A 24,761-nucleotide genomic window follows, 5' to 3' on the forward strand; every position below is an offset into this window, starting at 1 on the left:
CTGATCTGGATCTGGTCACTGATGGTCACAGAATTCCGCAGAACACCTGGTTGAATCAGGGCGACGCGAAACCTCCGGTTGGAAATCCGTCGGTTGCTCTGGGAGGCCAGCAGATGATGACACAGTGGAAGTCTGAAGTGCTAACAGTAACTATAACAGTACTCCTATATGCTAACATGGATATCTTATCTTATCACTATAGCTTACAATTAGAATCAGAATCAGAATCAGTTTTTATTATAAAAAAAAAAATGTTTTATTTAGTTTTTATAATTTGCCACCACCACCGCCTCCTCCTCCGAGCCATGGAAGAGGAGAGAGAGAGAAGAGGACATCTCTCTCTCTCTCCCTGACTCTCTCTCAGTGGTCCAGAGAGAGAGAGAGAGGAGAAGGAGATACCATCTAGACATCTCCACCCCCCCCTCTCTGGCTCACTGAGAGAGAACCAAGATCTCTCTCTGTGAACCTGAAAGGGGGGAGGAGGAGGAGGAGATGTCAAGATGATATCTCCTTCTCCTCTCTCTCTCTCTCTGGCCCACGAGAGAGAGCCAGGGAGGGAGAGGGAGACGCCCCCCTCTCTCTCTCTCTGGCTGCTCTTCCTCTGTCGCTCTCTGGCTTTTATACTCCTCCTGGCCCACGTCACAAGGCCGCTCTGTGACGTCACGGTTTGCAAGGCTCTTTTGACAAAACACCAACTTTGTGTGCGTCATAGAGTTCTAGGCAGTTTGGTAGTGACGTCACGGGATAGCCCGATTGCTAGCCTAATAGGACTGTAATACAACGTCATTATTTAATGACGTTGCAGACACCCATGTTGCCAATGTTTCTGCAACGTTGCAGTAAAGTCTAATTAGACTTAGGAGGGTACAGTTATGTTCGACCCTAGATGGACGTTGTCACAACATCGCCTGATGGTAACGTTGCAACTTACCTAAGTACAACTTATGTGCAACGTTGCTGCAACCCACTGTGTTAGTAGGGCATACACGCAATATGAACCTCATCTGGCCACGGGGGCACTACAGCAATCGATTGCGTTTTAGCCACTTTTAAGCATTTTGGTTTGTTATAGCCTTGTTATAGGATAGGCCTAATACACCAATTATATTATGGGGAAGTGCAAGTGGCTATATTGAAAAAAGGAAGTTGTTGACCAATATAAAGATGACGTCCTTCATTGCGTAATCTAGTTCCTTGTCTGTACATTAGATGACCAGAAGGTGTCACCTACAACCAATGTATAAGGCCTCTAATATTATATGGTGGGATAAAAGGAAACGTTTGAAAAAGTCAGATGTACAATTTTACAAGTTCTCTGGATGCCCTGTAGCCTAGTTATTGCTGCTCATTTGAAACGGAGAATTAATTGAATGGAATGGAAGATCTCATGTCCCCGGGGTGTGAGATACAAACATCTGTGTTTGATTTGAGATGGAGATGGAGATGGCAGGGTCGCCTAGGTCCGCAGTGACAGGACACCGTGCGTCGGAGCGCACTCCGGTGACGGTGCGTAAAATGCACTCCTGAACGGGCAACTGAGCTGATGCATCAGTGTTTAATCTGACTTTATAGGCTCTAAGTCATAAAAGCCACAGAACCATATTATAAAATCCGCCAAGCGGAACTACCCGATTTCTAAAAACCCAAGCACTCCTCCCTCCCTCGCCAACTTCCTCAGTACGCGCAGTCTCAACGGTCACCGAGCACCGGAGAGTCCATTCCGTGACAATCTCGCTCTGACCCGAGGAACCGTCTTCTGTCGCTTCTGTCCTCCTCCACCATGAGAGAGCTCCACTTTAAGGATTACTTTTGGGTAAGTCGTCGTAGGGTATTATTAATACATTAGCCTATAAATTAGGTTATATGCAATGTGTGTTATTCAAACCTAAGCACCCAATGTGATAAATAGACTATCTTGAAACATGAATGGTCGAAAAGTCAGTTAGATTCTGTTTATTTATTTTAGAAGATGCTTAGCATTAATGAACTGTTCATCGTGGATTGACGTGCGTACTTTCCCCCACCCTCTCTAGGCTCTCAAATAACCAGTGAATTACATGAGGTCGGATTGATTATAGGCTGTCACGGCACAGTAGACTGAAATTACAGGGAATCTCAGTTTTAAAACGTCCATTTATTTGTTCTTAAATACTAGTTGAATGTGTGACTTCACCTCATCACCAACAGTCTGGTGTGTGTCTGTTGATCTCTCCCTCAACTATCATTTATGCCATGAGCAGTGTCTTTTTTACGGGATAGAATTCAAAGCAACACACAGCTCTCTGGATGTTGTTTGAATAGGATATTTGATGCTGTAGGTGTGAGTGAGTGAACACTATGACCAATTATGTGAACCAAAATGGGACAGAATGCTTTTTTTCATTTCTGTGCGACTTTAATTTGAGGAGTGATGCCTTTTAGTGTGAGACACGAGAACTGACAACTTTTCGTTTGAGGAGTGAGGCCGTTTCATCCGAGGTGTGATGCCTTTTAGTGTAAGTCACCAGAACTGACAATCTTTTGTCTGAGGACTGATGCCTTTTCGTCTGAGGTGTGAGGATGTCCTAATATGGACACCGTAGGGAAGGGTCTTTATAAGGGGTGCAGTGGGTGTGGGGGCAGCCCCGCCCAGTGGTAGAATGACCAGTGACTGAAAGGTTGCTGGTTTAAAACCTGGCCAGTTCACTTGACAGCTATTGCCTATACCGTTGTGCCCTTGAGCAAGGTACTTAACTCCAACACTTGTTCAAAACATCATAAGTCGCAACATAAACATCTGTTAAATAACCAGATTTGTAAGTGCAGTTTCTCTTAAGACTTGGGTATGAGGTGTTTTGAGTCCAGCAGCCTTCGTTTCTCTCACAGTGGAACTATGTAGGTCTCTCCCTCGCCTCTCATCCCGCCTGAGTCTCTCAATCCCCCCCATGTTATCAGAACTCTGAGCTGACCAGCACCGGAGGATACGACATCATCCTACAGCACCTCGGTGACGGCAGGAGGACCTGCAAGGAGGTGGAAGAGTTCCTGAAAGCCAGGTGAGAAAGCACACGTTACAAACCCTCCAGAGCAGACATCCAGAGACAAGAGGCCGTGCAGATACAGAGTACGCAGGCAGTTGACCAGCCAGAAGACGTCCACGCAGAGAGAGGTCTGGAACCACCCAGAGAAGCAGATCAGCAGGGGCAGATAGATGTCGGGCCGTTGAAATTATACCCACTGAGCAAAGACACGTCTAAAAGACGTCTTTTAAACGTCTTTTTTGTCTTTTTCGGACGTCCAAAGACATCCAATTAGGAGCCAGAATGAATGTTTTTTTTTAACGTTCAGATATTGGACCCGTTTTGCACGTCCACAGACGTCTTAGAGGGGTCCAAGCCAGACGTTTGAATATTGAGGCCATTTGTACGTCCAGCAGACGTACAAATGGGGCTCTGGACCGACGGACGTTATTAAGACATGATCTGAACGTCTCCCTGACGTTGCGTGTTTGCTGGGTATCTGAGTGTAACCAGTTCAGTGTAAAATGCATTTATGCCTAGTCAGTCAGTCAGTCAGTCAGTAGTTAACCAATCAGCAAGTCAGGCATGCAGTCAGTCAGTCAGTCAGTCAGCCAGTCAGTCAGTCAGTCAGTCAGTCAGTCAGTGTTTAGTTGTAGGATAGTTTTGTTGAGGCATAAGGGTGTTTCCCTCAAGGCTTGAATACAATATTTCCAAGCAGTTATTCACGTCACTCCGTGTCGCTACATGCTAATGTGTGACCAGAGTGTAGCTACTCTATGTAGACTCTGTCCTCTCTCTGGGTTTACAGGAACCCCCATCTCACGGTGTCTGGGGTGTTTCTGTGTGAGCTCACGGTGAAGCTGCTAGATCGACCATTTCCTCTATTTCGGAGAACTTTAAAAACACTGCTGCTCTGTTAGATCTCAAGTTCTACAGTTTAGAATGTGTCTCTCTGTCTGAAATCAATACTCTAGACCTACATGACTTCTTCAGACCGGTCTTATGTTGTTTTGTTTGTTTATTTTAGTTCCTGGCCTGTTTTAAACCCTATCATGGTCAAAAGAAAAAAATACGGTAACAGGAGATTTTTAAAAATATCAGAGTTAATATTTGAATAATGACAATTTTTCATATTGATTTTTTTTAGTATGTCCTTCTTCCCAAGTGGAATCATTAAGCCAACCACAATAACGCAGACCTGCCTATAGCTGCAGAATAGAATACAATAGAATAGACTGAAGTAGAATCGAATCCAACTCTCTGTCCATTTGCTCCAGGGGTCCAAAGGCTACGGTGTCACACTTGGGACATAAAGGATGACTATTGTGGTTATAATTTCAGTTAGTGAAAGCGAAAGCACCTGTTTTCCCTGAGTTAACTTGTCATCTATACACACACACACACACACACACACACACACACACACACACACACACACTGACCCACATTCCTCACCACTATGCTGTAGAGGTAGAGTAAGGTCATGGATGTGAACTGATAGAACAAGTAGACTTGGCTGAGCCGGTCTCTCCAGGAGATACATACAGAGCTGAGTCGGTCTCTCCAGGAAAGACACTACAGAGTACCGAAATCAAGCCTCATCCACCAAGATAACTTTTCCCTGCAAAACAAAACAATGCTACAATCTTGAAAACGTCAAGGTAACACTGCTTGTCATTACCACCAAGTTACCACAGAGGCACATTTTTGTCATAATGTTGCCAATTTTGCCACTTTTAGAGAAAAGTGTGTCTTCAGTTCTCTATAATCTGAATCTGAATTTGTTTATTGCCATGCAGTTTGTCAACGTACTAGGTATTTGCTTTCGGTCGTATTGTATTATATTATATTGCACTGTACTTTAGATTGTGATTCTTGCACTTTGCCTTCAGCACTAGATTATGCTCTTAGTCACTTGTTTTAGAGAGAAGATGCACTTGTGAGTTCTGGCAAGTAGTAGTACATTGGCTCTTCCTACGTTAAATGCAATTATTGTTAGTCGCTTTGGATAAAAGTGTCTGCTAAATGACTGTAATATAATGTAATGTAATGGTCGTGGTTCATAACATGGAGACAACATTGGACAGGGTGCAGGGACGAGACAGGACAGTGCAAAGAGTGAGTACAGAATGTTAGTGCAAAGAAGGATAAGCTAAAAGCCAACCGAGGATCAGCGTGCCTGTATCTGGCACACACACACACACACACACACACACACACACACACACACGCCCGGACACATACATCTGACACACACACACACACCTGGACACATACATCTGACACACACACGCGCCCGGACACATACATCTGACACACACACACACTCACACACACGCCCGGACACATACATCTGACACACACACACACGCCCGGACACATCCATCTGACACACACACGGGATCACACATGTTGTGTGTGTGTGTGTGTGTGTGTGCGTGGGGTTGTGTGTTTCAGAGCATCTATAGAGGAGAAGTATGCCAAAGAGCTCCTGGGTCTCTCCAAGAAGGTGTGTGGACACAGTGAAAGGAAGTAAGTCTATTTGTGTGTGTGTGTGTGTGTGTGTGTGTGTGTGTGTACAGTTTGTGGGTCAGTAACAGTGTTGATCGGAGTCTTATACAGTATAACAATAAAAAGTGACCGTCCAGCTTACTCAAAAAGGTGTGAGACGCAGTCAGAGGAGTATCTTGAGGCACTCTGATAAATGATTGGATAGAGGTAATTCCCAAGAATCCAAGAGGTGGGCCCAGCCGGGCTCCATGGTAAGCCCGGCCACCAGGCGCTCGCAGGCGGGCCCTCCGTCTGGGCCTGGCTCCAGACGAGGGCCCCGGGCTTCCTCCGGGCCGGGTCTCTCTTCCTCTTAGGTCTTGGTCCATCAGGGGTTTTACCTGTAACCCCAGGTAGGGGGGCTAGGGGGTACTACCACTTGCCCAAGGTGGACCCCCAGACTAGTGGAGGGAAGGAGGCGTCTTACTTCTCCATTCTAGTTCGCACTGGAACTGACCACTCCCCCTTTCTGTAAACATTTCCCAATTCTCTCCCTTTTCTTTATTTTTTACTTTTTCTATCATGGAGTTTTTCACTGCCCCATATCCACTGCCACATTCGCACACACACACACACACACACACACACACACACACACACACACTTGTGCAGCCGCACATAACTCACCTTTGATAACGGACTCTTGTGCCATATGCCTATACATGCTGGAGATGTTTTGGTGTTTTGTATACAGTTTGGCATTCATGCAAAATTAGAGGTTGGCCAACCTTAGTTTTAATATATATTCTTTTAAATTGTTTGAAGTTTATCATCTTTGTCCTTTTATGCAATTTGTTTGCTTTGTTTGTGATGTGTATTGCTTTCTACGTTGTTGATTTCACTATTATGGTAGAAAGGTATACAATAGGACGGTCTCTCTAAGTGTTCATCTAGTCACATGACCTCCCATTAACCTTTAAATGGACTCACTTGCACCTTTTGTCCTACCACACACCCTGATGAAGACTATCGAAGTCGAAACGCGTTGGTCCCGTGCACAAGAAAGGAATTTGAACTTATCAGAGTGTCTCAGGATACTCATTTGACTGCGTCTCACACCTTTTTGAGTAAGCTGGACAGTCACTTTTTATTGTTATATTTTCTTATCCTTTGATGTGCACCTGATTTTCTACTTTTACTCACCGTCTATTGTAGCACTCTCCTATATATATATATATCTTTTCATATACAGTACAGCTCTCTCTCTCTCTTCTGCTTAGCTAGGTATGACAAGACCACACTAGCAGGTCATCTGTGGTTCCAACAGTCACACACACACACACACACACACACACACACACACACACACACTTAATATAACCACATGTACAGGATATCTGAGTTGTATTGTATAGTTGTGTGTGCATGTGTGTGTGTGCATATGTGTGTGTGTGTGTGTGTGTGTGTGTGTGTGTGTGTGTGTGTGTGTGTGTGTGTGTGTGTGTGTGTGTGAAAGGCAGAAAGGGCAGGTTCTCCTTTCCTCCGTTGAGAGGGAAGAGAGCTGTGAAGGAGAAGTGTGAGTGTTTCAGCCTCCCTGTCAGCAGTTTTCACGTCATGTGACTCCGGGGCTGCCTCATACGTGACTTTGCTCTTTCCTTTGTGTTTTTGTCGTTGTTTTTCTTCGTCTTTTGTTTATTCAGCACGCTGAAGAGATCACTGGACATGTTCAAACTGCGTAAGTGTTCGAAAATCCCAAAACTATCCAGATGTCTGTGAAACATTAGTAAAAAAGCTTAAAAATTAGTTAGTAAAAAAGTAAAAATTCTTTGACGGGGGTTGAAGCGACTGCGCAGCGATGCCTCTACCGGGGGCTATTGCTCCTCCTGATGTGTGTGTGTGTGTGTGTGTGTGTGTGTGTGTGTGTGTGTGTGTGTGTGTCCTGGACTGCGCAGAGACGGAGCACGTGAGTCTGGCCCACCTGCAGCTCTCCCAGACCATGAGAGAAGAGGTGAGGAAGCTGGAAGAGTTCAGAGAGAGGCAGAAGGAGGCCAAGAAGAAGGTAATCTAACAGGCACGCATGCAGGAGGGATGACCTGGAATGCAAAGCAAACACACTCTCACTCAGATCAACAGTTGTAGTTGCAGCAAGAAGCTAGGATTAAGGTAATCATCACCTCCACTAGAACTGCTGACCTCATCTGATTTACAAACGCATGTGACTACTCGTAAACACCACTTCAGCTAGCTACGCCACTGGAAAAGTAGCATTGACACGTGTGGGCGGTATTTATAACGAGGAGTGGCTGGCCTTAACAGGCTTAACAGGACAGGCGTTTACGGTGACAGTGCTTCTAAACAGGAAATGAAAGGAATGTCACATTGATCACACGTGGAACCTTGTGTGATGTCTGTGGTGAAACGCTCCTTATAAAGGTTCCAGATGGAAGAACCCTTCTCAGTGTAGCGTCAAGCAGGAGACTGGGGTTTGGGCCTGAACTCTCTGTGTCTGTGTGTCCTCCCAGGTGGAACAGCAAATGGATGCCATGCACAAGCAGAGGGCCACGCAGTTCAAGAAAACCATCGAGGTAAGATGGAGGTTCTGTCTTTACTGCTCTGTCACCTGTCCTGTCTGTTCTTGGAGGGCCCTCAGAACCATTGACCCCAAGAGCCCAAGTCAATATCTATCTATCTATCTATCTATCTATCTGTCCGTCCGTCCGTCCGTCCGTCCGTCCGTCCGTCCATCCATCCATCCATCCATCCATCAAACCTTTATTGTGTGTGTGTATATGTCCTGGTCTAGAGGTGTCCTGGTCTAGAGGTTTATCTGTCTATCTATGCTGGTCTAGAGGTTATCTGGTTATCTGTCCATCTATGTCCTGGTCTAGAGGGCTATCTGTCCATCTATGTCCTGGTCTAGAGGTGTCCTGGTCTAGAGGTTATCTGTCCATCTATGTCCTGGTCTAGAGGTTATCTGTCCATCTATGTCCTGGTCTAGAGGTTATCTGTCCATCTATGTCCTGGTCTAGAGGTGTCCTGGTCTAGAGGTTATTTGTCCATCTATGTCCTGGTCTAGAGGTTATATGTCCATCTATGTCCTGGTCTAGAGGTTATCTGTCCATCTATGTCCTGTTCTAGAGGTTATCTGTCCATCTATGTCCTGTTCTAGAGGTTATCTGTCCATCTATGTCCTGGTCTAGAGGGTTATCTGTCCATCTATGTCCTGGTCTAGAGGTTATCTGTCCATCTATGTCCTGGTCTAGAGGTGTCCTGGTCTAGAGGTTATCTGTCCATCCATGTCCTGGTCTAGAGGGTTATCTGTCCATCTATGTCCTGGTCTAGAGGTGTCCTGGTCTAGAGGTTATCTGTCCATCCATGTCCTGGTCTAGAGGGTTATCTGTCCATCCATGTCCTGGTCTAGAGGTGTCCTGGTCTAGAGGTGTCCTGGTCTAGAGGTTATCTGTGCATCTATGTCCTGTTCTAGAGGTGTCCTAGTCTAGAGGTTATCTGTGCATCTATGTCCTGTTCTAGAGGTTATCTGTGCATCTATGTCCTGTTCTAGAGGGTTATCTGTGCATCTATGTCCTGGTCTAGAGGTGTCCTGGTCTAGAGGGTTATCTGTGCATCTATGTCCTGGTCTAGAGGGTTATCTGTGCATCTATGTCCTAGTCTAGAGGGTTATCTGTCCATCTATGTCCTGGTCTAGAGGTGTCCTGGTCTAGAGGGTTATCTGTGCATCTATGTCCTGTTCTAGAGGTGTCCTGGTCTAGAGGTTATCTGTCCATCCATGTCCTGGTCTAGATGGTTATCTGTCCATCTATGTCCTGGTCTAGATGGTTATCTGTCCATCCATGTCCTGGTCTAGATGGTTATCTGTCCATCTATGTCCTGGTCTAGAGGGTTATCTGTCCATCCATGTCCTGGTCTAGAGGTGTCCTGGTCTAGAGGTGTCCTGGTCTAGAGGTGTCCTGGTCTAGAGGTTATCTGTGCATCTATGTCCTGGTCTAGAGGTTATCTGTGCATCTATGTCCTGTTCTAGAGGTTATCTGTGCATCTATGTCCTGGTCTAGAGGTGTCCTGGTCTAGAGGGTTATCTGTCCATCTATGTCCTGGTCTAGAGGGTTATCTGTCCATCTATGTCCTGGTCTAGAGGTGTCCTGGTCTAGAGGTTTATCTGTCTATCTATGCTGGTCTAGAGGTTATCTGTCCATCTATGCTGGTCTAGAGGTTATCTGGTTATCTGTCCATCTATTTCCTGGTCTAGAGGTTTATCTGTCTATCTGTGCTGGTCTAGAGGTCTAGAATGAAAAGTGTTAGAAGTGGCTTGCTTCTGAGTTTAATGAGCCTGGCAGGCAGTTTCGGTTGTGTTCTTGTGGTGAGAAGGTTTGTTTGTTGAATAGTAACGTCATGGATGGTGCGACCACAGCAGAGCCAGGGGGAAGTCTCTGTAATGAGATCAGGAAGTGAACAGTGGGGGCACCTCTCTTCTCAAAGGGGAAGTTTTGAAGGAACACAAGACTACATTACATTACAGTCATTTAGCAGACGCTTTTATCCAAAGCGACTTACAATATAATTGCATTTAACGTAGGAAGTCTCTACTCTACCAGAACTCACAAGTGCATCTCCTTACTAAACGAGACTAAAAGCATAATCTAGTGCTTACGCCAAAGTGAGGTGTGTGTTCTCACATATCCTGTCACACATTAACAAGATAAAGACATATCGACACAATTATGTCTCATAAACACATCAAGATTCAAGATCTGCTTATTAGGCATGTACAGTATATGGTTCACAAATACTTGGAATTTGACTAGGGACAAAGGACAGGGTGCAAAGATATGACAGGGCAAAACAGTACAAAAACAGTGCAAATACAAAGTACAATACAAAAAACAGCGCTAACAAATACAGTGCAATGTACAAATTACGATATACTGTTAAAAAAAAAAGGGAGGCACAAAAGCAATATATGTACAGTACTATATATAGAATGGAGTGTGGTGAGTGTAAGTACAGTGAGTGTGCAGAGTGTGAGCAGTGTTAAGTACAGTGTGATAAAATCAACATTGTAAAACAATCATATGTCTAGATAAAACAGTCCCTATTTTACTGATGCAAAGCAATGGTTGTTTACGTACACAGATTTCAGGGAAAACATGACATATTTTTACTTTTAGCAGATCAGTGTAATAAATCCACTGGCATACCGTCAACTCGACTCTCTCTAAGCACTCTGAGCCCGGTGGACTGCTGGGTTGTCCGGAAGAGCTGCAGCTGTGGGCTCTGATTAGATTTGAGGCCATCGTGCCAAAGAGACATTCCCTGGACAGACAAGACTGGACACTGTTTGGGTCATGGCATGTTGGGCCACGTTGCCATGTCAACCACCTGTGAAACATCGGGCTCCATACATGTAAACAAAGTGTAGTCGACCGACCGACCGATCATGTCGTATTTATTCCGACATGTTTCCAATTGTTTTACAGCGACCGAAAAAGGAGCATACCGGAGTTAGAGTTTGAGAAAGACGGAGGCGCCCTCACCTGCCTCACCCATCTCCCTAGCCATGTCAACCCCTCACCCTCATCCCTCTCCACCCTCTTCTCGTCTAACCACACCCCTTTCTCCTCATCTCAACCCCCCCCCCCACCCTCGCCGACCCTTCTAACTGTTCACTCCCCCTACTCCCCCAGTCGAAGAAGACATACGACCAGAAATGTCGAGACAAGGAGGAAATGGAACAGAACATGAACCGTAACGCCAGCACCACCAACTCCAAGCAGCTGGAGAAGGTAGGTCAGCACCGTAGGTCTACCGTGAGAAGATACTGTACGCCAGCATCGTAGGTCTACTGTGAGAAGGTACGTCAGCACTGTAGGTCTACCGTGAGAAGATACCGTACGCCAGCATCGTAGGTCTACTGTGAGAAGGTACGTCAGCATTGTAGGTGTACCGTGAGAAGATACTGTACGCCAGCATCGTAGGTCTACTGTGAGAAGGTAGGTCAGCACCGTAGGTCTACCGTGAGAACATACTGTACGCCAGCATCGTAGGTCTACTGTGAGAAGATACGTCAGCACCGTAGGTCTACCGTGAGAAGATACTGTACGCCAGCATCGTAGGTCTACTGTGAGAAGGTACGTCAGCACCGTAGGTCTACCGTGAGAAGATACTGTACGCCAGCATCGTAGGTCTACTGTGAGAAGGTACGTCAGCACTGTAGGTCTACCATGAGAAGGTACTTTACGTCAGCACCACTGTGAAAAGGTACATCAGCACTGTAGGTGTACTGTGAGAAGGTACATCAGCGCCATAGGTCTCCCGTGAGAAGGTACTGTACGTCAGCACCGTAGGTCTACCAAGAGAAGGCACGTCAGCGCTGGCTAGGTTAGGATAGGTGAGGCTAGGTTAGATATGGGAGGCTAGGTAAGCCAAAGGAAGTTTCTTTGTATTTATCGTACCTACTTCCTTCTGCATCCAGGAAAGGTGATCATGTGCTGCTGGGCTAGAGACCCAGAGAGACACAGAGAGACAGAGAGACCAAAGACACAGAGAGACAGAGGCATTTGATTCCTCGTTAAAAATGTGCTGCATTAATATTAACTCCTCAAAAATAGTTCGGAAATGTTATTTCGGTCAATTATTTCTCCCTTTAATAATACCAATCGGTATTGTATTTAATATCGTTGGAAAGCCCGATTAGTCATCTTTACAACAAGGTACAACTTGTAAGGATCGTGCATTCATGGAATGAGCAACACAGCTAAATGTGTGGATAGCGCCCCCAAAAAATGTGCCAAAATCCCCTGCAATATTCTTCTGTTGTGGCTGTGTATGGATCTCCACACGCTACTGAGGTCCCTGACAGTGTAAAATTAACCAATACTGTATGTGTTGTTGTCCGCCACCCAGCGACAGCCGAAGGGGGCGGGACTTTGAGTTGGCCGCACAAACGCACACAAATAAATTCTAGATTTTCACTCCATCATTGCCTCAAAGGAAGATGCATCTTGTGTGGGGGACAACATGTTTACTGTGGCCTTGTTTTTTCCTCATTACTGTGGGAGAGTGAAATCATCCAATCCACCAAGCAACTCAAAACAAGAGTGAATACCAACAGAAGAATATTGCAGGGGTTTTTTGCATATTTTCAACCACACGTTTAGCTGTGTTGCTCATTCCACGAATGCACGATCCATGAATGCAACGAGTTCTACCAGGTGACTAAACAGGCTTTCCAACTATATAAAATACAATACCTGTTTTACTGATTAGTTGACAGATTATTGTATTGATTGATTTAATGGCTGATTGGTTAATTGATATACTGACTGACTGACTTGACTGACTGACTGATTGATCATTGTTTCTGTGTTTTAGCTGTTCGCTAAAACCCAACAAGCCAAGCAGTCAGCAGAGGAAGCTGGTGAGAACAACAACAACAACAACAGCAACAACAACAACAACAACAACAACAGCAACACAGACAGACTAGCACAAACAAACAGCAGGCCTGGCAGATACACTATAATATTAGGCTTTGTAGCCAGTGCACGCTATTTCTCTAACTGTGTGGCCTGTAATTGTGTCACTTCCTGTTTGGTCTGGCAGACAGGATGTACATGCAGAACGTGACGGTGCTGGGGAAGATCAAGGAGAACTGGCAGGACGAGCATGTGAAGTCCTGTGAGGTAGGGGGCGGAGCTTAGGGACAGGTGTGTGTGTTCCTGTGTTCAGGTGTGTGTGTGTGTGTGCATGTGTGTGTGTCTGTGTGCCTGTGTTCAGATGTGTGTGTGTTCCTCTTGTGTGCAGTTTGTGTTTCTGTGTGCAGATGTTCAGGTGTGTGTGTGTGTGTGTGTGTGTGTTTGTGTGTGTATGCAGGTATTTGAGAAGATAGAGGTGGAGAGGATCAACACTTTGAGGAATGTGGTGTGGACGCACCTCAACCACCTCTCCCAGCAGTGTGTCACCAGCGACGAGGTAAACACACGGACACACACACACACACATACACACACACACACACACTCTCTCTCTGCCACATCCATCGTAGTCAAACACGACGTAGCTTCCAATCGGTCTGCGTTGAACATGTCAGTGGCTATTGTTGCCGGCGCCAATGTGCCACTCTATGTGAGTACGAAGCCGATCCTGAAGCCACAGGGGGGACATGTGACTTGGATCGGGAGGCTGGGAAGGTGCAGGGGGTTGTCTTCGCTGGCGCCGGTCCCTCCGTTGTTGATTGCATTGACCCCATTCCGGCACAGGGAACGCCAAAGTGGTCCATTTGCTGCAGCTGCCTCCAGATCATCGGGGTTGACGTTGCACCTTTTTAGTGTCCCTTCCAGTTGGTCTTCGTACCGCAGATTTTGACCTCCGGGCTTCCTGCTGACTGACAGGAGGGGCGGCGGAGGGGCGGCTGTAGCTCAGTTGGTAGAGCGGCTCGTTCAGTGATCGAAGGGTCAGCGGTTCGAATCCCAGCTCCGACTGTCCACATGTCGAAGTGTCCTTGAGCAAGACACCTAACCCCCAAATTGCTCCCAATGAGCAGGTTAGCACCTTGCATGGCAGCTACCGCCATTGGTGTGTGAATGTGTGTGTGAATGGGTGAATGAGAGGCCGTTGTAAAGCGCTTTGAGTGCCGCTAAGGTGGAAAAGCGCTATATAAGTGCAGTCCATTTATCATTTTACAGGAGCTGACCATAAAGCACCTGACGGCCAATCGGCATCCTGATGGTCAACCCACCGGAGTTGCATCTGCGCTAAGGTCGCCTCGATACTTATAGACTCGGTACGCTGTAAAATGTCCGTATGAGGACATTTTGAGGACATTGCCAGGTGACGCCGTCCTGGAGGCATCTGATGTTGAATGCGTCAGGGTGACGGGGGTGACGGCGGGAGGCTGTCCAGGCTTCTGATCCGTAAATCGGACGGAGACACACACCGCCTTGTAGACCGCAACTTTCGTTGAGGTTCTGAGGTGTTTTTTTTTCAAGCAGTCTACCAAAGGCAGAGGAGGCCAGGTTGATGCGGACCCGGACCATGTCATTGTCAATCTGGCGTGTAGGAGTCGGTATACTGCCGACGTAGCAAAACTGCTCAACGACCTTGAGGCGTGTAGCGCTGATGGTGAAAACTGGAGGGGGAGTTTAACCTTTTCAACTCGATTACACCAACAAAATGCATTAATGGGCGGAGGCCTGTGCTCTCTGAGCACCCTTTCTAGTTGTTTTTAAGACTCCTGATTGCAGAAGTCACCTCTGTAAACGTTGGTGTGTGTGTGTGTGTGTGTGTGTGCATGTGTGTGTGTGTGTGTGTGTGTGTGTGTGTGTGTGTGTGTGTGTGTGTGTGTGTGTGTGTGTGTGTGTGTGTGTGTGTGTGTGTGTGTGTGCGTGCGTGTGTGTGTGTGCGTGCAGTTATATGAGGAGGTTAGGAAGTCTCTGGAGCAGTGTAACATCCAGGAGGATATTGAACATTTCATCAACCTCCGGCAGACAGGAGAAAAACCTCCAGGTACACATCTTTACTACTACAGTACTACATCTTTACTTCTACAATACTGTACTGTACACTTCTTTACTACTACTACTGTTGTGAACTGGCAAAAGTGAATTGTCAGTTTGGGAACCTTTAAATCAGTTTGATTTACTACACTTTTTGTAAAAAAAAAAAAAAAAAAAAAAAAAATCCAATATATGCAATAAATAGGTCCAGGGGTATTGCTATTACTACTTCAGTACTTCATCTTTACTACTACAGTACTACATCTTTACTACTACAGTACTTCATCTTTACTACTAAAGTACTTCATCTTTACTACTACAGTACTTCATCTTTACTACTACAGTACTACATCTTTACTACTATAGTACTACATCTTTACTACTATAGTACTACATCTTTACGACTAAAGTACTTCATCTTTACTACTACAGTACTACATCTTTACTACTATAATACTACATCTTTACTACTATAGTACTACATCTTTACTACTATAGTACTACATCTTTACTACTACAGTACTACATCTTTACTACTACAGTACTACATCTCTACTACTACAGTACTGCATCTCTACTACTACAGTACTACATCTCTACTACTACAGTACTACATCTTTACTACTACAGTACTACATCTCTACTACTACAGTACTTCATCTCTACTACTACAGTACTACATCTTTACTACTACAGTACTACATCTCTACTACTACAGTACTGCATCTCTACTACTACAGTACTGCATCTCTACTACTACAGTACTACATCTCTACTACTACAGTACTACATCTCTACTACTACAGTACTACATCTTTACTACTACAGTACTACATCTTTACTACTATAGTACTACATCTCTACTACTACAGTACTACATCTTTACTACTACAGTACTACATCTCTACTACTACAGTACTGCATCTCTACTACTACAGTACTACATCTCTACTACTACAGTACTACATCTCTACTACTACAGTACTACATCTTTACTACTACAGTACTACATCTTTACTACTACAGTACTACATCTCTACTACTACAGTACTACATCTTTACTACTACAGTACTACATCTCTACTACTACAGTACTGCATCTCTACTACTACAGTACTGCATCTCTACTACTACAGTACTACATCTCTACTACTACAGTACTACATCTCTACTACTACAGTACTACATCTCTACTACTACAGTACTACATCTTTACTACTACAGTACTACATCTCTACTACTACAGTACTACATCTCTACTACTACAGTACTACATCTCTACTACTACAGTACTTCATCTTTACTACTACAGTACCTCATCTTTACTACTACAGTACTTCATCTTTACTACTACAGTAATGCATCTTTACTACTAAAGTACTTCATCTTTACTACTACAGTACTACATCTTTACTGCATCTCTACTACTACAGTACTACATCTTTACTACTACAGTACTACATCTTTACTACTACAGTACTTCATCTTTACTACTACAGTACTACATCTTTACTACTACAGTATTACATCTCTACTACTACAGTACTACATCTCTACTCCTACAGTACTTCATCCTTACTACTACAGTACTACATCTCTACTACTACAGTACTTCATCTTTACTACTACAGTACTACATCTCTACTACTACAGTACTTCATCTTTACTACTACAGTACTACATCTCTACTACTACAGTACTACATCTCTACTACTACAGTACTACATCTCTACTACTACATTACTACATCTCTACTACTACAGTACTACATCTCTACTACTACAGTACTGCATCTCTACTACTACAGTACTTCATCTTTACTACTACAGTACTACATCTCTACTACTAAAGTACTTCATCTCTACTACTACAGTCCTACATCTCTACTACTACATAACTGCATCTCTACTACTACAGTACTACATCTCTACTACTACAGTACTACATCTCTACTACTACAGTACTACATCTTTACTACTACAGTACTACATCTCTACTACTACAGTACTTCATCTTTACTACTACAGTACTTCATCTTTACTACTACAGTACTTCATCTTTACTACTACAGTACTACATCTCTACTACTACAGTACTACATCTTTACTACTACAGTACTACATCTCTACTACTACAGTACTACATCTCTACTACTACAGTACTACATCTCTACTACTACAGTACTACATCTTTACTACTACAGTACTACATCTCTACTGCTACAGTACTTCATCTTTACTACTACAGTACTTCATCTCTACTACTACAGTACTACATCTCTACTACTACAGTACATCTTTACTACTACAGTACTACATCTCTACTACTACAGTACTACATCTCTACTACTACAGTACTACATCTCTACTACTACAGTACTACATATCTACTACTACAGTACTTCATCTTTACTACTACAGTACTACATCTCTACTACTAAAGTACTTCATCTCTACTACTACAGTACTACATCTCTACTACTACAGTACTACATCTTTACTACTACAGTACTACATCTCTACTACTACAGTACTACATCTCTACTACTACAGTACTACATCTTTACTACTACAGTACTACATCTTTACTACTACAGTACTTCATCTCTACTACTACATTACTGCATCTCTACTACTACAGTACTACATCTCTACTACTAAAGTACTTCATCTCTACTACTACAGTACTACATCTCTACTACTACAGTACTACATCTCTACTACTAAAGTACTTCATCTCTACTACTACAGTACTACATCTCTACTACTACAGTACTACATCTCTACTACTACAGTACTACATCTCTACTACTACAGTACTACATCTTTACTACTACAGTACTACATCTTTACTACTTCAGTACTACATCTCTACTACTACAGTACTACATCTCTACTACTACAGTACTACATCTTTACTACTACAGTACTACATCTTTACTACTACAGTACTACATCTCTACTACTACAGTACTTCATCTTTACTACTACAGTACTACATCTCTACTACTACAGTACTACATCTTTACTACTACAGTACTACATCTTTACTACTACAGTACTACATCTTTACTACTACAGTACTTCATCTTTACTACTACAGTACTACATCTCTACTACTACAGTACTGCATCTTTACTAAGAAAGTACTTCATCTTTACTACTAAAGTACTACATCTCTACTACTGCAGTACTACATCTCTACTACTACAGTACTACATCTCTACTACTACAGTACTTCATCTCTACTACTACAGTACTACATCTTTACTACTAAAGTACTACATCTCTACTACTACAGTACTACATCTTTACTACTACAGTACTACATATTTACTACTACAGTACTACATCTCTACTACTACAGTACTACATCTTTACTACTACAGTACTACATCTCTACTACTACAGTACTACATCTTTACTACTACAGTACTACATCTCTACTACTACAGTACTTCATCTTTACTACTACAGTACTACATCTCTACTACTACAGTACTACATCTTTACTACTACAGTACTACATCTTTACTACTACAGTACTACATCTCTACTACTACAGTACTACATCTTTACTACTACAGTACTACATCTCTACTACTACAGTAATACATCTCTACTACTACAGTACTACATCTCTACTACTACAGTACTACATCTCTACTACTACAGTACTACATCTCTACTACTACAGTACTTCATATTTACTACTACAGTACTACATCTCTACTACTACAGTACTACATCTTTACTACTACAGTACTACATCTTTACTACTACAGTACTACATCTTTACTACTACAGTACTTCATCTTTACTACTACAGTACTACATCTCTACTACTACAGTACTGCATCTTTACTAAGAAAGTACTTCATCTTTACTACTACAGTACTACATCTCTACTACTACAGTACTACATCTCTACTACTACAGTACTACATCTCTACTACTACAGTACTTCATCTCTACTACTACAGTACTACATCTTTACTACTAAAGTACTACATCTCTACTACTACAGTACTACATCTTTACTACTACAGTACTACATCGCTACTACTACAGTACTACATCTTTACTACTACAGTACTACATCTCTACTACTACAGTACTACATCTTTACTACTACAGTACTACATCTTTACTACTACAGTACTACATCTTTACTACTAAAGTACTACATCTTTACTACTACAGTACTACATCTTTACTACTACAGTAATGCATCTTTACTACTACAGTACTACATCTCTACTACTACAGTACTACATCTTTACTACTACAGTACTACATCTTTACTACTACAGTACTACATCTCTACTACTACAGTACTACATCTCTACTACTACAGTACTTCATCTCTTCTACTACAGTACTACATCTTTACTACTACAGTACTACATCTCCACTACTACAGTACTACATCTCTACTACTACAGTACTACATCTTTACTACTACAGTACTACATCTCCACTACTACAGTACTACATCTCTACTACTACAGTAATACATCTCTACTACTACAGTACTACATCTCTACTACTACAGTACTACATCTCTACTACTACAGTAATACATCTTTACTACTAAAGTACTTCATCTTTACTACTAAAGTACTTCATATTTACTACTACAGTAATACATCTTCACTACTAAAGTACTTCATCTTTACTACTAAAGTACTTCATCTTTACTACTACTACTTAGATTGTGATTCTTGCACTTTGCCTTCAGCACTAGATTATGCTCTTAGTCACTTGTTTTAGAAAGAAGATGCACTTGTGAGTTCTGGCAAGTAGTAGTACATTGGCTCTTCCTACGTTAAATGCAATTATTGTTAGTCGCTTTGGATAAAAGCGTCTGCTAAATGACTGTAATGTAATGTAATGTACTACAGTACTACATCTCTACTACTACAGTACTACATCTCTACTACATCTTTACTACTACAGTACTACATCTCTACTACATCTCTACTACTACAGTACTTCATCTCTACTACTACAGTACTACATCTCTACTACATCTCTACTACTACAGTACTACATCTCTACTACATCTCTACTACTACAGTACTACATCTCTACTACTACAGTACTACATCTCTACTACTACAGTACTACATCTCTACTACTACAGTACTACATCTTTACTACTACAGTACTACATCTCTACTACTACAGTACTTCATCTTTACTACTACAGTACTACATCTCTACTACTACAATACTACATCTCTACTACTACAGTACTACATCTCTACTACTACAGTACTACATCTCTACTACTACAGTACTTCATCTTTACTACTACATTACTACATCTCTACTACTACAGTACTACATCTTTACTACTACAGTACTACATCTCGACTACTACAGTTCTTCATCTTTACTACTACAGTACTGCATCTCTACTACTACAGTACTACATCTTTACTACTACAGTACTTCATCTTTACTACTACAGTACTACATCTCTACTACTACAATACTACATCTCTACTACTACAGTACTACATCTCTACTACTACAGTACTACATCTCTACTACTACAGTACTTCATCTTTACTACTACAGTACTTCATCTTTACTACTACAGTACTGCATCTCTACTACTACAGTACTACATCTTTACTACTACAGTACTTCATCTCTACTACTACAGTACTACATCTCTACTACTACAGTACTTCATCTTTACTACTACAGTACTACATCTCTACTACTACATTACTACATCTCTACTACTACAGTACTACATCTCTACTACTACAGTACTTCATCTTTACTACTACAGTACTACATCTTTACTACTACAGTATTGCATCTCTACTACTACAGTACTACATCTCTACTACTACAGTAATACATCTCTACTACTACAGTACTACATCTCTACTACTACAGTACTACATCTCTACTACTACAGTACTACATCTCTACTACTACATTACTACATCTTTACTACTACAGTACTACATCTCTACTACTACAGTACTACATCTCTACTACTACATTACTACATATTTACTACTACAGTACTACATCTCTACTACTACAGTACTACATCTCTACTACTACAGTACTACATCTTTACTACTACAGTACATCATCTTTACTACTACAGTACTACATCTCTACTACTACAGTACTACATCTTTACTACTACAGTACTTCATCTTTACTACTACAGTACTACATCTCTACTACTACAGTACTACATCTCTACTACTACAGTACTACATCTTTACTACTACAGTACTTCATCTTTACTACTACAGTACTACATCTCTACTACTACAGTACTACATCTCTACTACTACAGTACTGCATCTCTACTACTACAGTACTACATCTCTACTACTACAGTACTACATCTCTACTACTACAGTACTTCATCTTTACTACTACAGTACTACATCTTTACTACTACAGTACTATATCTTTACTACTACAGTACTACATCTTTACTACTACAGTACTACATCTCTACTACTACAGTACTACATCTCTACTACTAAAGTACTTCATCTTTACTACTAAAGTACTACATCTCTACTACTACAGTACTACATCTCTACTACTACAGTACTACATATCTACTACTACAGTAATGCATCTCTACTACTACAGTACTACATCTTTACTACTACAGTACTACATCTCTACTACTACAGTACTGCATCTTTACTACTACAGTACTGCATCTTTACTACTACAGTACTACATCTTTACTACTACAGTACTACATCTTTACTACTACAGTACTACATCTTTACTACTACAGTACTACATCTTTACTACTACAGTACTACATCTCTACTACTACAGTACTACATCTTTACTACTACAGTACTACATATTTTCTACTAAAGTACTTCATCTTTACTACTACAGTACTACATCTCTACTACTACAGTACTACATCTTTACTACTACAGTACTACATCTTTACTACTACAGTACTACATCTCTACTACTACAGTACTACATCTTTACTACTACAGTACTACATCTTTACTACTACAGTACTACATCTCTACTACTACAGTACTACATCTTTACTACTACAGTACTACATCTTTACTACTACAGTACTACATCTTTACTACTACAGTACTACATCTCTACTACTACAGTACTACATCTCTATTACTACAGTACATCTTTACTACTACAGTAATGCATCTTTACTAAGAAAGTACTTCATCTTTACTACTACAGTACTTCATCTTTACTACTACAGTACTACATCTCTACTACTACAGTACTACATCTCTACTACGAAAGTACTTCATCTTTACTACTACAGTACTACATCTCTACTACTACAGTACTACATCTCTACTACTACAGTACTACATCTCTACTACGAAAGTACTTCATCTTTACTACTACAGTACTACATCTCTACTACTACAGTACATCATCTTTACTACTACAGTACTACATCTCTACTACTACAGTACTTCATCTCTACTACTACAGTACTACATCTCTACTACTACAGTACTACATCTCTACTACTACAGTACTACATCTCCACTACTACAGTACTACATCTCTACTACTACAGTACTACATCTTTACTACTACAGTACTACATCTTTACTACTACAGTACTGCATCTCTACTACTACAGTACTACATCTCTACTACTACAATACTACATCTTTACTACTACAGTACTACATCTCTACTACTACAGTACTACATCTTTACTACTAAAGTACTTCATATTTACTACTACAGTAATACATCTTTACTACTAAAGTACTTCATCTTTACTACTAAAGTACTTCATATTTACTACTACTACTTAGATTGTGATTCTTGCACTTTGCCTTCAGCACTAGATTATGCTCTTAATCACTTGTTTTAGAAAGAAGATGCACTTTTGAGTTCTGGCAAGTAGTAGTACATTGGCTCTTCCTACGTTAAATGCAATTATTGTTAGTCGCTTTGGATAAAAGCGTCTGCTAAATGACTGTAATGTAATGTAATGTACTACAGTACTACATCTCTACTCCTCTCCCCCCACCCGTTCCTCTCCAGCTCCTGTCTTGTATGAGAACTTCTACTGCACTCAGAGACCCACGGTAGCCCCGCCCCCCAGGCAGCCCCCGACAATCATCACCAGGTGGGTGATACAGGAAGTAGGAAGTAACCAGGCTCTCTACCTGTGAGATGAAAAAGCCTTAGAACATGTTAAAAAGAACAATTATACAACGGTTAGTTCTTGTTCTTGATTCTGATTGGCTGGAAGCCGTGTTAAAATACTTTGTAACACACACCTGGGACCGCATATCATTCCATTTTCAGTATTAACCTGCCTCCCGTTTGATCCAATGCATTGTAGTTGTTGTTGTTGCTTGGCAACCCTTTTGTTAGGTGATCTATTTTGCTCGGCGGAATTGAGGGAATGATGCTTCGTTTTGAATAAATGTTAATATTTTACATTGCTGTGTGTTTATTTTACACTAATAGCTGTAGTAACATATACAACGTTTAAAAGCAATAAACCACTCGAGGCCGTGTGTTATAGTGATTTTATAACAGCTAGTTTTAGGCACTCCGCTTCGCCTAACAACGCCCCCTAGCTGTTATAAAATCACTATAACACACGGCCTCTCGTGGTTTATTGCTTAAGAAGAACAGGTACTGTAGGAGGTACAATTTTTTGATAGTGAGAATTTTGATTAGCTCTGTCCTTGACTGTGACTCTGGTGAACAGGTGTTTGTCTTGTGTTTGTGAATATGCAGGAGGGGGGCTTTACCTACCCCACCGCCGGGCAACCAAAGTACGTTGAATAAATGAGTAGTCATGTGTTGTTTTTATCAGCTTCAAACTGTCTTGAATTTCCAACTGTCATTCTAACAGGGTTTGTTTCTGACTGTGCTCTGCAGGTGATACGACCTACTCAACCATCCAGGACGCTGGCTACAGCCTGATACGCTTCTAGCACACACACACACACACACACACACACACACACACACACACACACACACACACACACTGAGGTTGTCCCTTCGACTGTGTTTAAACAGTTTAAAAGAAGTGTCATATGCCTGACAAGAGACTGGAAATAGTATTTTCTTGTGTGTAAATATAAATATGTGACCGTATATGCAGTGTGAACCCTCAGGTTAAAGAGCACAGCTGTGGAGTAATCAATGAAGCTGATCAGAAAACTGCCAGGTCGCCATGGGTACCACCACACAGAGATCCTCATCCGAGTTGTGATTCGTTATACAATCAATTTCTAGTAAAGTTTTTTAAAAATTGTGAAAACTATTTATATATTTGTATTTATTGTATTTGGATGTATTTGTATTCATGAGAGCCTGCCCTTTTAAGCTTTGATAAAGAGATGAAGAAAAACTGTGTTCAACTGGTCTGTCTGGCTGTCCGACTTTGTGTCCCGTCATGGTGCATTTTAAAAGGGTAGTGTGCTATTTTAGACATTATTCCTCTTTGTGGTCTGTCTACCATGAACCTGAACCATGGAGACCATAATTTCACTGATTATTCCTGTATTGAGCTAGCTGCAGTTTTTCTGCAGGCTCTCACTGGGCTACAATGGAGGTAAAAGGGGCACGCATAAATGCATTAAACTTTGATAAATGTGCTTTTTCCGAGATGGGAAGCATAGGGTGTAATTAGGGTGTCTCAGTATGCTCTCCTGTGAAATGTATTGCAATCCGAATATTGTTCGGTTTTTGGCATGACTTGGACATAGTCCTCCATGGGAGCA

At 42.0% G+C, this 24,761-nt stretch overlaps 1 protein-coding gene across 1 annotated transcript; it reads left to right on the forward strand.

Annotated features, from left to right (window-relative positions):
* Positions 1 to 1,780: 1,780 nt before the first annotated feature.
* Positions 1,781 to 23,966, forward strand: pstpip2 (proline-serine-threonine phosphatase interacting protein 2; the record flags this gene model as incomplete). The annotated part of the gene is made up of 14 exons (XM_084460131.1): positions 1,781 to 1,813; positions 2,935 to 3,035; positions 5,457 to 5,531; positions 7,187 to 7,221; positions 7,439 to 7,545; positions 8,009 to 8,071; positions 11,186 to 11,284; positions 12,873 to 12,918; positions 13,104 to 13,183; positions 13,374 to 13,472; positions 14,909 to 15,005; positions 23,059 to 23,143; positions 23,767 to 23,804; positions 23,911 to 23,966. The coding sequence occupies 14 exons, from the start codon at positions 1,781 to 1,783 to the stop codon at positions 23,964 to 23,966; spliced, it is 1,014 nt and encodes a 337-aa protein (XP_084316257.1).
* Positions 23,967 to 24,761: the final 795 nt, after the last annotated feature.

The sequence above is a fragment of the Borostomias antarcticus genome (genome assembly GCF_949987555.1).
Source record: "Borostomias antarcticus genome assembly, chromosome: 30".
NCBI classification, from domain to species: Eukaryota; Metazoa; Chordata; class Actinopteri; order Stomiiformes; family Stomiidae; genus Borostomias; species Borostomias antarcticus.